Here is an 18780-nt window from a genome sequence, read left to right on the forward strand (position 1 = left end):
ACAGCGGAAACATTAGAACATTGCGCATTCAAAGCAATTGTCAGTTCAACCGTAAAATGTCAAACTTATCTTACGTGGAATGAAAAGATATAACAATCAAGCAAACTCAAACATTTTTTGCGAGGTTTAAATAAAAAAATGCAATGCTTTGGTAAATCGGAGAACGCACAAACTGGACAATTTTAATAGTTTATAAAAAAAAATTGGAGAAATCGGACTGAAGATCCTCGAAGATCCTCAAAATACATAACGATATTGTAGACATCAGTATATACCAGAAAGTTTTTAAGCTCTGAAAATTCTTTTTCGCAATCGATTAAAATAAAATGAATTATATAACCATTTAACTAAACCATAACAAATAGTTTAAAAATGCTTTTTTATTTCAAATCGTGTATTATTATTTCATCTGGAGTGCTTGATACTTTCTGCATCTTTTTCAAAATAAGTTTTATATGAAAATTATAATGTTTAGAATATCTGGTTGATAACTTTACGATTCCAAAACTTTTTGAATAAAGGCATTGAAATCATTAGCCCCATATTCGAAATTGTGTGTCAGGCGAGTGTCTCAGAAAATAAATAATCTCTTACTCAAAATGCAACCAAGTAAGTCAAACATCTTACTGACAAGTTTTCCGACCACTTACATCCAAAACTTCGAAAATTTGCTTTAAAAAGTTTAATAACGACGCATGAAAAGATACTTCAGCGTATTAGTAAGTAGACGGTCATTTGTGTAATGTAACAATCATTCGCAGTTGATTGATCAATTTGTTTATTGGGGCTTTAACAAAATGGTCATTTGCCCGCTTTACAGTTTACCGTTAGCGTTCAAAGATAATTGTGAAAGAACATATGTATAATTTATTATGACATCATCGTTATATGCGTACATTAATATCATATTAGCTGTCCAATGATATCACAAGAAGATATAATCTTGATATATGTTTGCTCGCCTTGCTGAATGGGATATCACAAAGATAACACAGTGAGTAAGAAATATCAACATGAGATATAAATTTGATAGCTTTTTGTTATGTCGTTCTGATCGGGATGCCAAGCACATTTTTCTTATTCGTTTGTCATGACCCATTCGACGAAAGGATCTGTTAAATCCTACTGAAATGGTGCGTAATCAGTCAACTATCTTGCTATCCAATATTCAATGAACGAATGAATTCTAATAATGTAACGTGTCGGTGATATTTTCCGTGTAGAAACTTCCCCTTGCGGCAGGTACTATGCATGTTGCTCTGGCATGCGGCACATGTAACAATCACCAGCAGCAGCGAAAGAAGCGACACAGCATAACCAGCGCCCCTTCGAACATTCTCCTGTAGCACCCTGCGAAGGGGAAGCCACTGAAGATGTACATCGAATTTTCCGTGTACCGACAGAATTCACTCAATGTACTGCAGGTTTTCAGTGTAACGAAGAAAGGACCAACCGCTTTGCTCAGTGTTAGGGCATCTGCTCCATTGACGACATTTTGGGGAGCACGAGTGGAGAGAGCACACCTCTCTGGTTACTGATTACTAAAATTTTCTCTAGCCGGAAAATCTCAGCAGTGTCACGAGGACAAACTGGAAGTAAATCGCGAAGTTGGCGAACAGGATACTCTCAGTTTTCCTACGGCTGCTGACGAAAGCGCAACACTTGCTCATCGGGGAGCTCGCACCGCACGCGAAAGTGACATTGTTTTTCATCGTTTCGCTAATAACAGTGCGTCCATTACAGGGTATAATAAAGTGCCCAAAGGAATCCCCTGCACGAGTGGGTCAGGAATTTGACGTGCTTTCGGATATTGGGCAGTTTTCCATTTCACTCAGATAATTTTCCTCGCATGATTTAGCCGTGCGACGCGTTATTCTGGTATTCGATTTCGGTAGCCAAGTGCGTTTTTTGAAAGGCGATTAGTGAATTGTTGGATAACATCCGGAGGGACACCTTCACTGCAGGAGGGGAAAGAAGGGGAACATGTGTTCCGTGTTGTGTTCCAGAGGCGTGTGAAGAAGAACAAGGCATATCGCAGGGTAGTATAGTTTGCGAAAAAGGAAGGAAGCTTCAGCACAAACAGGAAGGAAGGAAGAGGTGTGTGCAGTGGTGTGTTGGAACGGATAAGCAGGAGGTGGAGGGTGTTTTTAGCATGCAAGGAAAATTTTGCCGAGCAAAGGAGCGATGACAGCACGGGTTTAACTTGTGGAAATGTTGAAACGTGAATAAGGTTTTTATTTTTCCTATCACTCTCCTCGGTGCTTGCCGAATAATATACAGCAGGATAGGCAAAGAAGTGCCACACATCCTTAATACATCACAGTGAATTATTTCTCTGACGTTCGTCGAACCGAGCTGGTACGAAGCCGAAAGTGTATGAGATCAAAAGTTTAACCTTCTTTTTGTACGCATACAAACGACGAGAGCTGGCCCGTTTATGCGAAGTCAACGTAGGAGTTTACGACCCAGGTATGCATTGAACATATCTACGTAGGTACATACATATATTTGGGACAACAGCACCTGCTCAGGCACTAGCTCTTGCTGTGAGTATCGACATAGAGGTTGCATGTCTTAAAGAACTGTAATTTGAATGTCGTGGAGCAGTGGCACCCTGGTGGTGCGATCTCTTTGATGGCAAAGGACGCACAGGGAAACGATAAAAAAGTCACCTCACTGCGGACAAGCTAAAAAGGTCGCCAAAATTAGAATAAAAGCGCTTCGATGTGCTAAAGAGCGATTAACTGATGGATGGTCGTTAATGTAGTTTAAGTGACATTAGGTCATAATCCGCTTACGGTTCATGTACTCTGTCTGCTTTTCCACCCATCATCAAGTCGACAGTGTGTTTGCTACGACTTCCAAGACTTCCAACGATTTGCCGCGCGTCCGTTTTGGCTCAAATCAGCGAGTGCGCCTGGGGGGCAACGGTTGACGGGTGGATGGGTGCGCTTTGTGGGTGGTTGTCTTGAGCTGGATCTGTGCGCTTTCCAGGAACGTGTAGAACATTGAGATCCCCATACTCGGATAATCTTGCATGTTATCGTCATCATCATAATCATCATTAAGGGAATTGCACAGCGAGTATCCGTTTAAAGCTGTATGCGCTGGGTTCGGATAGATGGAATTTTTATTAGATTTAAATCGTTGCGCATTGCTTGGGATGAAGAACCTCTATGTTGTCTGAAAAAGACGATACATATTCGAACAGATTCTGAAGATGAGCATTACATGTTTTGCCAATTCTTGAATAATAGATAGCAAGGGGTTTCCAACAAGCCAACATAGTGAGACTTAATCAAAGATTACTTTGATTTTTCTAAATAATTCGGTAATCCATTGATTACATTGGTAATCAATAATAATCAGGGTAATTGTCTTTATTCCTAAAATAATTCACGTAATCCACCATAGGTACAATGTAATCAATTAATCATAAAGTAACCATAAAATAATTCGAAACTGCAAAACCAATTTTATTTCGATTTTCACCTATTAGCTCTCATTTTTTAAATATTTTTTCAGTTATTCCACATATGAATTTCACAAGATATTTTACTAGTGGTTTAATAACACTCTCATATATTTAAATTTCAGTCAAAACCTGTATTTCAGAATATATCAAAATGATTGGGCCACAAACTCGAGTAATAACTAACGAGGTATAACGATCCTCATTGCCGGCTACAAGGTACTCTTGTGTTCTGTATAGTAAACTACGCCCGTTAGCGATATCCTTTATCGGCGAATACCAAAACGGGTGTTTAAACATTTTAGTTTTTTAAATATTATCGACAATGATAAACTGGGTCATATAATAATGTGAATAAGAAACAGGATTTGCCTACTTTCAAAAAAAGATTTTGTATTAAATGTTACTGGATCAATCTGACATGCATTCCCCGTTGCGTTTTTCGATTTAGAATCTTTTTAGATTTTGGCATTTGTCACACAATCGTCATCCCAAAAATGGCTTAGGTTTTACCGTCTATTAGATATATTTTCACTCCTGGTAAGCACGTTACGAAATAATATCTTTGATATTTTTTATTCAGTTTAAATTCGTTAAGTTCAGTTTAGCTAACTTCCCCTCCACAAAATGTTACATGCATTTGACAAACCATTTATTTTTACATTTTTACAGACGACTTTTCGGTCTTTTTATCTATTGACCTATTCCACTTAAATTTTAGGAAGAAAATAATCCGTGAATTTCGATTCTTGCTAGACTTATTCATATTTGGGAGGAAAACGTTTGCAGGCCTGATGCTGCTTTTAATAACTCGTCGTCGAAGAAATCCGCAAAAATTCCGTGGTGTTTTGAAACCACAAAATACAGAAGTCTAAATGTCGCGTTAGGGGACGACATTGCAAAATATTGAATCTTCTAGATACTCTTGCATTCATCATGAATCCTGCTTTATTTCAAAATGCAGTATATTACATCGTTGCAGATATGTTTGAGATTAGATTTTCAAGGTATCATATATTTTTTCAAGATAAGTACAACTCTTGACAATGATTTGGGAACAAGGCAACAATGAACACAAACGGCAGCACATTAACTGTGGCCTTCTGAAGCAACTGAAGTATTTATTTGGGTTCTTTCGTAGTGATTCATTTTTATATTTGGATTGTTTATTTTAACTGACACGTCTATGTTAGCTTGACGGTGCCAACATTTTATTGTTTTACAATTTAATGTTTTTAAATCTAAGGTACTACAGCTTCAATTTTTTTTTTAAACCTGAGATTATTTTTTATATTAATTCAATGGCCATTCCAAAACTAGGAATATTGATAATATACGAAAGTGTTTAATTGAATTTCTTTAGGCCTAAGATATTGACTGAACTTCATTTACAATAAGGGAGGCAATTCGGAACATTTTTGAAGACTTTGAAAACATTTTATTTTCTTTTGAAATACATTGACAACGGAGTCATTCACAAGAGCGACATTCACAAAGGGAGTGGTAGAGTTCATATTAGAGACAGAGAAGAGATAGCGGACATCGATGGCAGGGAGAGGATGAACGCAAACTCACACCGTTATTAGCATTTGCTTTTCGATAGTGCAACATTAGATTTTCTAAGAAACTCGTAGTAGAGATCAAACAATGTTAGAAAAAAAGTAATACTAAATTTTGGATATTTATCTCCAGCATACCCAGTACCCAAAAGAAATCGTTTAGTTAGGATCTGGCACGACAATACTCATCTCATGACCAGACAAAACATTCAATGTCGTGATATCCCGTCGTGACAAGCTCCAAACCCCGTTCTAATGCGCTCTCTCTAACTAAGGTGAAGCTAGAGTTTGCGCCTTCTCAGCCTGGAATGGAGTAGTTGGAAGGGACCCAAACTAAGGAAATCTGAAATGGTTTTTCAGATAAAACATTCTGGAGATTCTGTGTTTTCCCCAGAAAATACGAGGAGTGCTATCGACTCTTCATCGAACAGAGATCCTCTATAATTAAACTATCTGTAACGATGAACTAAAAGTCTATGAGCAGAGTGTCAACGATCCCAAGGATATACTAAATTGCGGCTAATTCTAAGATATAAACGGTAAAGCAGTAAAATTTTGAATAAATATGCCGTCGAGCTTGGACACATTAGAGCACCTTACCATATTCTTGTTAATGTACGAAAAAATGGATCCGTTCAAAAAATTACAAAACATTAATCGTCATCATTTACAAACAAATTGTACAAAAGGGGGCTATGATATGAATCCTGAAGAAGACCCACTTGCCAAATTGTGATGTTTGTGAATCGTCAAGCGAAAGATAGCAAGTTGTTTAATATCGGTGCTGACAGAGCCGTAGCGTGGTTATCTTGCGCCCTTGGCAGAGTCTCAGTTTTGCGCCCCTTTCAGTTCGACTTTCGAGTAATAATTTAGTGTGCACTTGGAAATTGCACACATATCTGGACTTATTTAGTGACATATCTACACTTAGTCAATGAAGCAAATAAAATTTTCAGTGCTCTCCCAAGACTAGCGTCCTTGGTGGGAAATTGTTCAACGTTGTGGCAATCTAACCGACTATCTAAATGACTATCGTTCATTTTATGTAAATTATCGCACAAATCTTGAACTTTTCATGTGTGGAATCAGTTGACGGTGGGTGTTTGATGGCAACGAGCGGGGCATTTATTCAGGAGACTGTATATCAAGAACAGTATACTGAGAAGACAATTTTTAGGAGCTGTGAACTGGTTAGTCAATTGATGAGTACGGTGCATATCATTAAATTGGAATTAACACGAATTAGCATCCAGCCATATATCGAGAAACGATAGGCGATCACACTTTTGCTTTATTATCCCCTGACTCGTTTTTAAATTTCTAAATTTTATCTCCCGTAATTTCTGTCCCACCGTTCCTATTCTTCAAGTTTTCATTTTTCGCTGGGTTCTAGGCCCGCGTATAAATGAATTCTCCTGAAAAAGACAGTGGGATAAATGGATGTCGAACAAGATTCACCATCGAAGAGAGTCCGATTCTCGTTTAAAAAATCATACGTATTAAACTAGATCGTGCCATGTCTGATCTTTTTTCGGATCAAAAATAAGTGCTCTAAAGCTTTCGAAAAAAAAATTCAGCCGCTACAGAATGTTTTACCACATAAACTCAGAATAGTGATCTCCTATCTAAAGCAAGCAACTGACATTACAAACGACACGTTTTATCTGAAGGACTACCGTGTCCACATGTCTGTTCATATAGTTGAGATCGACGGTGGGGTTACTGAATCGATCTGATCTTGCATGGGGTGAATAGGGTTGGCTTTTTCAAGGACCCCTTTCTCCAGTGAGTGAGATTTTGAATCACAGGATGGGATGAAATTGTATGCCCATCCAAACTCGTATCGCGTCTGCGATTGTGTTGTCTAAGCAAATGTTCTTCGACAAGGTTCGTCTGCGTGTTCATACCGCGCGTCATGTTTTGCATTAAATGCAAGAAAACGATCCCCTTGTGGGGACATCTGTGACTACTTCTGCTGTTCTGTACATCAGGAACAACAAAAATCCCAAACATTTCAATCAGAGTTGCATTTTAGTGCAGGATTGGTTGGGTCTAGGATAGTTGCCGTGAACGTTATGATTTTGGGTAACTTCTAGCGGCACTGAGGAGACTTCAATTTTAAAGGTACGGGATGGAATCAAATCTTCACGATGATAAAAGATCTAACTTTCTTCACGATCTTTTCTACAGCATTAAGGAGATAAATCACAAATTATTCCTCGGTCTTTTCATTTCGAGCAATAATTTATGATTTATCTTCACTTATTTTATAACACAGATCAAAATTTCAGTGCCCCTCTAAGGTTAGCGCCCTTGACGCGGGCCAACCGCACGCTACGGGCCTGCATGCTGATGCAGCCCCTCGATATCCAAAAAGACTGATGTGTTTTTCTCTTTGTGAGCATAGGTCATTTGAATTTCCCTTGCAATCAACACAAGAAAATCGTTTAATTATTAGTTGTTGAAGATTGTGAATAAGAAATGATAAATAAACAAGCAAACAACAGTTTCTTATTTATCCGAATTGTCGTTTTGATTTTTGGTCAGTTCACATACATTGTGGCTTTTAAAGTAAAAATGATCCAGCAGAACTAGAATGGTTAAATGGATTATCTAATAAAATAGCGATGAGCAGATTCCACTAAAAATAATCGAATAATCTGAAGTAATTCCAACAGGAATTCACTTTGATTCCAAGTAATCTAGAGTAATTGAGGAATTTTACAGTATTCGTGTAATCAATTATTAATCGGACTTTCGAAAGAATAATCTTTAACACCATGAAATAATCTAGGTAATTTTTTTCGTGAGTGACATGTAATCAACGCTGTTGGAAACCCCTTGATAGATAGGTCTACTTTTATTTTACGTTCCTTCCGATACCAATCGGTCGTCGGTACATCTATCTAAGGGTTCGTCGCGGTCTGGATGCGAGCACTAAATAGATTGTCCACACCGTAACCGCGAAAAAATAATAAAACCACACCATTTTTATAGGCACTGCATTTACCGCACCACACCACGTGACAATGCGGTAAAATGTATGCGTGTTTAAAAAGCGTGGAAAAATATCATTTATTTTGTAAACTCATCTATAATAAAATGTTATTCTTATTTACACAAAATTTAACTTTGACGGACTCCTCAGAATATAACGTTCATAAAAGAAATCAATTTATTGCAATTTTTATTTTTAAAATGCAGTACATTTTAAGATACTTTCGAAACAACACACCAAAAAATAATGAAATTCAAACGACATGTAAATCGATACGCACGTAAACATACAAAACTTGAATCAAAAATTTGTTGAAAATTAAATAGATTTCGATGCACTTAATGGGAGCGTCAAAAATCATATGATTTTACGCTTTCGTTTGTGTGATATTAGGGACCATACATAGATCCATCATCGCAAAATACAAAACTTCCCCTCCCCCATATAATGCTACGTCATTTATGAATGGTCCCTTACGAGTCATTTATTTTACAGCAATTTTGGATTAAAAATACATTCAACTGCTTTGGTTTGTCGTTTAATGAATCTGTAATTTTCAATCGACGTGTAAAATTATAATAAACTAGCTAATACCCATCGCGCGTTACTGCGATTTTCAACGAAATAGAAAGAAAACACAATTTGTTCCAAAGCGCCATCTGGCGGGCAGATAATCCTTAACCAATAGCTTACAAACGCGCTCCATAACAAATGCCTACTGTGTATAAATTTTCACGGAAATCGGTTAAGCCGTTTGGAAGTCTATAAATCATACATACAAACCTCGACTTTTATATACAGGTTTTTTGGTTCATGGTTAAGAATCTCTCGGAGGGTGATAGACTGTCATATTTGGAGAAAAAAATTGTTCCACACATACCATCAAATCTCAACCGTTACAGAGTTATTGAACTTTTTGTGTAAAAAACTTATTTGTCTTGAAATACCTCTAACTTTAAAAGTATACTTTGTATTTTAAATGTTTTAGTTCCATTCGAAAAATGAGAAAAATTCGCATTGAGTGATGCCCTCACATGTTTCAGATAATGAGTTTAAGTAGCCTTTTCAAAGTAATTTATTGAAAATTAAACAATTTTGAACGATTTTTCGTTCATTTCTTGAAAATCCTAATAGTTAACCTCATCATTTTAATAATTCAGATTATTAGTCTTGATGAGCTGCTTAATTCGTTCTTTGACATGATACACTTACCTTTTCTTGTTTTCATGATTTTGGGTTATTCAACTTGGATATTTTTATCTCATTTTCACTACTACCAGCTTTAATTGAAAATTTATGGCACTTATTGTACTTTTTTTCTTTTTATTCGAAAGCCAGGAAAATTTTACAGTGAAAAATGTATTAATACCTTTCAGTTAAGTGAATTCAATATTCTTTTAAAAGTAAATTAGTTTAAAGTTAGTGCTATTATTAGCATTTTCGTTTTTATTTTTTTATTATTATTAAATTTATTTAGGCCCAAATGCGGTAGCTCAACGAGGGCGATTGTTCGTTTTTTACAATAAATTAAAAAAAACAACTATGTTAAGTTTTTTGTCTCGCTTATACGCAGCTTTCTGCTGCGTGTTGAGATCCTTTTTCTAGGGGGCGAAATATTGCCAGTTTTGTCCACTGCCATTTGAGGTTCGATCCGTTTGTCTTCTTTTGCGTTGTCGTTCATGTCCATGTCCTCATCGGTACTACTTTCCTGCTGCTCGCGGCCAGATGTTCCAGTTTGTGTGTTACTCTTATCGGTCGTCATTGTATATTCGTATTTTTCGGCATTCGTTTCGTTGTTGTTGTTGCTGGTTGTTGGTGCTTGATCCGAAGATGTTGGTTTTGCAGCTGTTAGTGGTTTAGCGTAAGATGGTTCTGGGCTGATTTTAGTGGATTGGTTAAGTTTTCCTTAACAGTTTCTACGCAAGGTTTTCCGAGGTGCAGCTTCTTCGTGCAGAACTGGCACGTAGGAATTTGCCCTGGGTACGTGACTAGTGATGTTGGATGAATGAGAACATCGTCACTTCCTAACGCTGTGACGGTTATGTATGAGGGAATTGGCTTGGTCACACGCATTCTCACCACACGAACACCGTTAGGGATGCCCGGGAAAAAAATCCTCCAAGTCTCATGTGTAACGGAGTCTACTTCTCCGTATTTTTGCAAGCATTTTTTAATCGCGCCGTCAGGGGTACGCGTAGCCAAATCATGGACACGAACTTCTACAGCGCCGTTCTCGATGTATACGGGAATGCTATATTTAACATTGCGGCATTCGGCGGTGTGCTGCATGTTGTTTCGCGAGGCGAATGACTCAGCTTGGTTAATGTTATGGAACGAAATCAGCACGCAATGTTTGATATGATGCATTTGTAGGGTTTTCACTTCAGCCAGATTGAGTTTCATCTGCACTTTTAATAACTGTTCCACTTCCCGAATGGCTGGTCTTACGGGGCATTTCGAAAAATCATCAGCAACACAGTTCGGCCCTATCTGGGTTGCTTTTTGCTGGGCACCGTCACTCATCACTAAATCGCACAGTAGGTATAGGCTATTGTTATATGGACTACTTGTGTGATAGGCACCGATTGATTTTTAGGTAGAATTGACCGTTTCACTTGCGCGGGACGATTTTTTGCTTCTGCTCAGGGCGAGATGTGAAGACAAACTGAGCATTTTCGTTAATTTTCTTAAAATAGTAAATAATAAACATCACCATTATTATCATGGAAATAATGCATCTCAGCAAGTTCTACAGTTCTTTCTTTGACTCCATTCAATTATCTCCTTTGGTTTCGACGCAAAAACGTTTTTATCACATCGTTTCATATGGAAAAATAACGATTTCGAACCCACTACATTTGTGGCGAGCTCATGCTGTGTTAACTATTAAATAGCAGCAAAATGAAAAGAGATATAGACAAAGTGTCAAATAAAAAGTTATAGAGAACATTAAGGAGCATCAAATGAACAATAGTAACGATAAATTTTGTTGATTAATAATTAGAATAATTAAAAAAACTCTCCAAAAAACACAAATTTTGAGTGATTTCGTTAGTAAAAAATCATTTAGTACACTTAACTAAAAGATATTTGTACATACACTGATAGGACATTTTCTCAGCTTTCCAATGAAATCTTGTAAATAACGATATAAAGCATATTTTTTAGATTAGAGTCTTTTAAGCACTTGCAAGTCGGTTACAGGAAAAGTATAGTAATGAAATTACAAAGAAATGAGAAGAGATAGAAATATGTCGTCCAAGAACAAATTATGAATCGTCCTAAAACCCAACTTTTGGATAATGGATATTGTTGCGCCCTTTGGCGAACTCCTCCTAGGTAAACGCATTCCACACCCGGTACCAGCGGCGGGATTGTCACCGCTAGCAGACTGCCCGTCAGATGCCCTTCAGCCGATAGATGGGAATGAAAAGAAATCTACAATTAATAGTTCACATGTATCTTAGCCAGTCAGATGATCACAGTCTTCGTTTTCGCTTAAATTTACTTACAATCTACTTATAATTACTTATATTATACTTACAATTATGAATTTATTTTGCTAAAAGTGATTGAACTAAAGGTAATAGTGTGGATAATATGATCCAAAAAAATATACTGAATTAATAATACCTTATTCTAAGGTTATGGTCGACTGGAAGTAGCCGAGCGAAATTATTGCGAGCACTATTATAATTATAGGATTATTTAAGAGGTAATTAGGCTAAAAGTATTGCTATCTATATCTATACAATGCGTAAAATTATTATACTTAATCAGATGCCAAGATTGAGGATTTGCTACTCACGGGAATAGCATCCGGAAAGTGTGAACGGATCAATAAGGCACTAAACGTATGTGTGAATAACCTCAATTCTAGTTTCTAAATACTAAATCTAAAATGTACTTATTTCAGAAAAAATTTAACGCCTATCTACAAAAAAACTGCGTTTAAATATTTGGAAACTGCCTTTCTGTTGCATGCTCTTGCAACATATTAAATTTTTTGTTTAATACCCCGGAATGTCTACCAAGAGTGTAGCGGATCGCAATGATGATGCAAAGCGTAATCCAGGAGATATTGGCGCGAAGTGCGGAAAATGCAACCAAGAAGGTGGCAATCGCACGGTGTCTTGTGTTGAGTGCAAGTTCTGTTACCACTACGAGTGTGTGCAAGTGACCTCCGAAGTACTGGACGGTCCCTGGATCTGTAACGATTGTTCGAAGATGTCTGCCGAGTCCAGTAATGCCATTCTTCAGATGAAACTGCAGGAGCAGCGGAAGAAGCATCAACTAGAGCAGCAGCGGCTACTGGAACAGCTGCGGCAAGTGTTGAAGCATCAAGAGCTACAACAGCAGTATGGAGAGTACGGTTCTGAATACTTAGCAGCCTCAGAACAGCTAATCAGAAACGAGAACGTCTCGAAGGAACCTCTAGCAGCCTCTACCCCAGTTAAATCCGGTTCAGTACCTGCATCGAGTCACTTTGACGGTAATCAACGCATGCATACACTGGAGAAAGTAAATCGCGAACTTCGTGAACAGCTTGAACGAACGCAAAGGACGCTGGGTGAAAACTCGATCGCTCACCAACAAACTGCAAGGATTGCTCAGTATGAATTCCCATCAAATCAGTCACAGCAGAACATCCTAGGAACCACGAAGAAGATCACGACGCTACCACTAAGCACTAAAACTGAAAGGACGGAAAAATCCACTCACGGTGGAAGTGCCATTTCGTTGTCATCAAAAGGCACAAATAGATCTGCAAAACTGCGAGAACTGCAGATGAAGGGTCTGATGGAAAGACAAGCACTGGAGAAGAAGCAACTCGAGGAAAAGCTAGCACTTGAACGTTTACTATTGGAACAGGATACAGAGGATGACTCCGACATCGAATCAAGCACAAATATCCAGAAAATCGACGATTGGTTACGTGAAACGGACCGGACTGCCAGTCACCCGCTGCCAATCAACGAAACCGGCTTACCTGGTTACTCGCATCCACTAGAGCTCATACCTCCCCGAAATCGGTCCGCAATGCTGCCGTGCCCTGTGCCACATGTCCAACCGATTGATGTGCTGCTGAATAAAGGTCAATTAGCTGCGCGGCACACAGTGAAGGATCTCCCACGCTTCGGAGGTGATCCGGAAGATTGGCCACGATTCATAGCAGCATATGAACGCACTACGAGGATGTGCGGATTTAAAAACGATGAACTTCTAGATCGTTTGGAACGTAGTCTGTATGATCGCGCCCTTAGCTCAGTCAAAAGTTTACTGCTACACCCTGAGAACGTCCCCGTGATTATCAGTAGACTAAAAACTTTATTTGGGAACCCGGAGATCATAGTTGAGACTATGGTAAGACGCGTTCGGGCAATGCCTCAACCGAAAACTGACCGGATGGACACGATTATAGATTTTGGTGTTGCAGTGCAAAATCTTTGCGCTACTGCTCAGGCATGTCAGATGGACGAATGTTTGTACAACGTCGCACTGCTACAAGAGCTGGTCGAATGCTTGCCACCTACAATCAAGGTCAACTGGGCTCTTCATCGTCAACGTAAGAGCACCGTGTCTCTGGCTGACTTCAGCGAATGGTTTGGGAATTTAGTGGAAGCGTTGAGCAAGGTGACAAGGCCACTACCCATAGTCAAGTGTCAACGAAATCAACGGGAACGCAAAGAAGAAGCATACATTCATGTACATTCCGATGTTGCACCTGGCCACTTCCCTAAAAAGTGCGCTGCGTGTGAAAAAGGCTGTTCTTTTCTGGAAAAATGTGACAAATTTCGCAAAATGTCTCCACAGTCCCGCTGGTCGGTTATCAAGGAAATGAATGTCTGTCGCAAGTGCTTGAAAAAACATTTCAAATCTTGCGAGACAAAGGTATTTTGTGGCAGGAACGGTTGTCCTTATTTACACCACCAGCTCCTTCATGACGACAGCAAGCACAAGCTTCCTATCCAAGCTTCGAAGTTAAATTCATGCAATGCACACCAGTGTTGTCTCGGAGCAGTCCTGTTCAAGTACGTCAAGATCACTATATATGGAAAAGGAGGAAAGTCGTTCGATGTTTATGCCTTCCTCGATAGTGGCTCCACATGCTCATTGATGGAACACAGCCTTTGGGAAGAACTCGAGCTAGGAGGAGAAAAACACCCATTATGCATCAGTTGGACAGGAGGCCAAGGCCGATTTGAGTCAAAATCGGTGAAATGCTCGGTGGACATTTCTGGAAGTCAAAGTGAAAAACGCAATCGTCTGAACAAAGTGCACACTGTTGAGAATTTGCAATTACCTGCACAGACGATGCATATAGATGATCTTTCTAAACATTACAAACATTTGTCTGGTCTGCCCATCGACTCGTACGAAGGTATCCGTCCAAGAATACTCCTGGAAATGGACAATATTCATCTAGACCAACCGATTGAAGCACGAGAAGGTGGAGAAAATCAACCAGTTGCCACTCTCACTCGGCTAGGATGGATTGTTTACGGCCCATGTTCGGTTGATGAAAACTCGCCTGGGAATAAAGATAAAAGGGAATTCAACTATCATATCTGCCAGTGCGAAGCCATGCACAGAGATATGAAAAACTATTTCTCGCTAGACAGTCTCGGCATCCAGGCGTCCAGTGAACCGCTAATGTCCAAAGCTGACGAACGTGCCATGGATCTACTGAGGTCGCATACAGTTCTTGAGGGAAAGCGATATACGACAAGGCTGCTGTGGAAGTTTGACAACTTTCAGCTACCGGAAACAAAATCCATGGCCCTTAATCGATTTCGGTGTTTGGAGAAGCGGATGAGTCGTGAACCAGAACTATCGGTTGCCCTTCATGCAAAAATTCAGGATTATGAGCGGAAAGGATACATCAGAAAATTAACCGAAGATGAGGAACGAGTTCGACGAGATCGTGTCTGGTATCTTCCGATTTTTGTTGTTGCTAACGCGAATAAACCAGGAAAACTGCGCATTGTGTGGGACGCCGCTGCAACAGTACGAGGTGTATCATTAAATAGCTTTCTCCTTAAGGGTCCCGATCAGCTTTCTTCGCTTCTTCACGTTTTGTTTCGTTTTCGAGAGTTTCGTATAGCAGTAACAGGTGACATTCGGGAAATGTTCCACCAGGTTGGAATTCACCGAGATGATCAGCACTGTCAACGCTTCCTATGGAACAACGGGCACCCTGGTTCAACTCCGCAAGTCTACGTCATACAGGTGATGACGTTTGGGGCGAGCTGTTCCCCAAGCTGTGCACAATTTGTCAAAAACACTAATGCGAAACGATTTGCCGAAGAATTCCCGGTTGCAGTCAACGCTATTGTCCACGACCATTACGTGGACGATATGCTAAGCAGCGTCGAAACAGAGCGGGAAGCGATCGAGTTAGCAATGAATGTTCGAGAGATACATGCACAAGGTGGTTTTGAGATAAGAGGATGGCGATCGAACTCAAAAAACGTGCAGGCAGCCCTGAGCGAGCGAGAGGTGGACGAAATGAACCTGAATGTGATTTCGCAGTTTTCAACCGAAAAAGTGTTGGGAATGTGGTGGAACTCATCCACTGACACATTCACCTTCAAACTACCGACAAAACCCGGCGAAGATTTACTCAGTGGTCGATGTGTACCAACGAAGAGAGAGGTTGTTCGTGTACTGATGAGCATATTCGATCCATTAGGCGTTCTTGGCAACATCTTGATGTACCTCAAAATCTTGATCCAGGAGGTCTGGCGTTCAGGCATCGGCTGGGATGAAGTGATCACATCTACGCAACTTGAAAAATGGCGTACCTGGTTGGGAGTCATCGAAAAGGTAGAAACAGTTTCAGTGCCAAGATGTTACCGTCTAACTACTTCATGCTCAACGCAAACAAACGTGCAGTTACACATTTTCGTAGATGCGAGCATAAACGGTATCGCTGCGGTCGCATATCTGCGGTTCGAAGAAAATGATAAAATCGAATGCGCCTTTGTTGCAGCTAAAACTCGTGTTGCGCCCAACAAGCTGACGTCGATTCCTCGACTCGAACTGCAAGCAGATGTAGTTGGAGTTCGCTTAGCACGGACAGTACCAGAGAGCCATCGGATAAATATCAACAAAAGATTGTTCTGGACTGATGCACGTGACGTTCTGTGTTGGTTACACTCTGACCATAGACGATTCAGTCCGTTCGTTGGTTTCCGGGTCGGCGAGATTCTCGAGAACAGCGAACTATCTGAATGGCGATGGGTACCCTCCAAATTGAACCCTGCCGACGACGGGACCAAGTGGCAGCGAACTCCTGATCTTTCCCAAAATAGCAGATGGGTCCGCGGACAGGATTTTATCTGGGAAAAGCAGACGGAATGGCCAGAAATGCTAACACACATTGGTACTACAACATTGGAACAAAAACATTCTGTTGGATTACATTGCGCTTCTGCCTCAGTCATAGACTGCGAAAAATTTTCGACTTGGAAGCGCCTTCTACGTCATACGGCTCAGCTGAAGCGTTACGTTCGAAACCTCAAAGCAACGATAGGTGGAGCACCTCTCTCGCTCGGTGAGCTCACCAAAGAAGAACTATTAGCGGCGGAATTATACCTGTATCGAATCGCACAGGAGTCCGTCTACCTCGAGGAAATCGCCGCACTCACTAAAGCAGCTAACTGTAACGATGCGTACAAGTACCATTTACCTAAAAGCAGTTCCATCTACCAACTATCACCGTATCTCGACAATTTCGATGTGATGCGAATGCGCGGAAGAACAGGTGCATGTGAATACACCGAGCCGGACGCTAGCTTTCCCATTATTCTTCCACGGAATCATCATGTTACGGAACTCATCGTACGATCTGTGCACTAGCATTACCATCACCTAAACCACGAGACGGTTGTGAACGAGATTAGGCAGAAGTACAGAATTCCGAAGCTGCGCCGTGTATGTTACAAGATTCGGATGTCCTGTCAAACCTGTAAGAATCGTCTTGCTCGTCCTGCTGCTCCTCTCATGGCCGATCTTCCACCAGCAAGACTAGCCGCGTTCACCAGACCATTCTCGTACACCGGAGTGGACTACTTCGGTCCGATGTCTGTTGCTATTGGTCGACGTGTAGAGAAACGCTGGGGAGTGCTCCTCACCTGTTTGGTAACTAGAGCAGTTCATATCGAGATTGCACACTCACTCAATACCGACTCGTGCATACTGGCGCTTCGAAACTTCATGGCATTGCGAGGTACTCCTCTGGAGCTTTTTAGTGACAAAGGGACAAATTTTGTCGGTGCCGACCGTGAATTGAAGGACGCGTACCAGAAAATCGATGAAAATATGCTGCTCAAGGAGTTCACTACATCCCACACCAAATGGTCGTTCAACCCTCCAGGTTCCCCGCACATGGGAGGCAGCTGGGAAAGGATGGTGCAATCTGTCAAGAAAATCCTCAACCAGATGAAACTACCACGCCATCCGACTGACGAAGTACTCCGGAATACACTATTAGAAATTGCAAATGTAATCAATTCACGACCCCTTACTTATATTCCCATTGATGACGAGAACTCTCATGCGCTCACACCCAATCATTTCTTGGTTCACTCCTCGAGTGGATGCAAACCGCTCACAACATTCGATGATAGCCCTGCCGCGCTTAGAAATAATTGGAAGACTTCACAAATTTATGCCAACCACTTTTGGCGAAGATGGGTTCGCGAATATTTACCAACAATCTGTCGTCGAACCAAATGGCATCAACCTACAAGACCAATCCGCGTAGGAGACGTCGTTATCATAGTGGATCCTACCCTACCACGAAACGTGTGGCCTAAAGGCAGAGTTGTGGCGACCAGGAACAAAGATGGCCAAGTCCGAAGTGCCACCGTACAAACTAGCCTGGGAGTATATGAACGACCAGCCGTCAAACTCGCTGTCCTGGACGTCGGAGTAACGAGTAGTAAGCAGGATTCGAGATCCAGCGTACTGGGGGGAAGTGTTGCGCCCTTTGGCGAACTCCTCCTAGGTAAACGCATTCCACACCCGGTACCAGCGGCGGGATTGTCACCGCTAGCAGACTGCCCGTCAGATGCCCTTCAGCCGATAGATGGGAATGAAAAGAAATCTACAATTAATAGTTCACATGTATCTTAGCCAGTCAGATGATCACAGTCTTCGTTTTCGCTTAAATTTACTTACAATCTACTTATAATTACTTATATTATACTTACAATTATGAATTTATTTTGCTAAAAGTGATTGAACTAAAGGTAATAGTGTGGATAATATGATCCAAAAAAATATACTGAATTAATAATACCTTATTCTAAGGTTATGGTCGACTGGAAGTAGCCGAGCGAAATTATTGCGAGCACTATTATAATTATAGGATTATTTAAGAGGTAATTAGGCTAAAAGTATTGCTATCTATATCTATACAATGCGTAAAATTATTATACTTAATCAGATGCCAAGATTGAGGATTTGCTACTCACGGGAATAGCATCCGGAAAGTGTGAACGGATCAATAAGGCACTAAACGTATGTGTGAATAACCTCAATTCTAGTTTCTAAATACTAAATCTAAAATGTACTTATTTATGAAAAAATTTAACGCCAATCTACAAAAAAACTGCGTTTAAATATTTGGAAACTGCCTTTCTGTTGCATGCTCTTGCAACAGATATTGCTATAATCATACTTCATTATTTCGAGAAAATTAGCAAAAACCTCTTCAAAAACACTAACTTTTAACTACTTTACAG

At 40.2% G+C, this 18780-nt stretch overlaps 2 protein-coding genes across 2 annotated transcripts in view; both read left to right on the top strand.

Annotated features, from left to right (window-relative positions):
- Positions 1–1647: 1647 nt before the first annotated feature.
- Positions 1648–18780, top strand: part of LOC131682056 (hemicentin-2-like) — a 297123-nt gene continuing 279990 nt past the window's right edge. The window contains exon 1 of the mRNA XM_058963228.1: positions 1648–2469. The gene's annotated coding sequence lies outside the window, so the exon portion shown is untranslated. The remainder of the gene's footprint in view (positions 2470–18780) is intronic.
- On the top strand, positions 12053–16891 carry LOC131679880 (uncharacterized). The gene has a single exon (XM_058960631.1). It carries the CDS (start codon positions 12053–12055, stop codon positions 16889–16891), a length of 4839 nt encoding a protein of 1612 aa, XP_058816614.1.

Source organism: Topomyia yanbarensis, chromosome 2 (genome assembly GCF_030247195.1).
Source record: "Topomyia yanbarensis strain Yona2022 chromosome 2, ASM3024719v1, whole genome shotgun sequence".
In the NCBI taxonomy this organism is placed as follows: domain Eukaryota; kingdom Metazoa; phylum Arthropoda; class Insecta; order Diptera; family Culicidae; genus Topomyia; species Topomyia yanbarensis.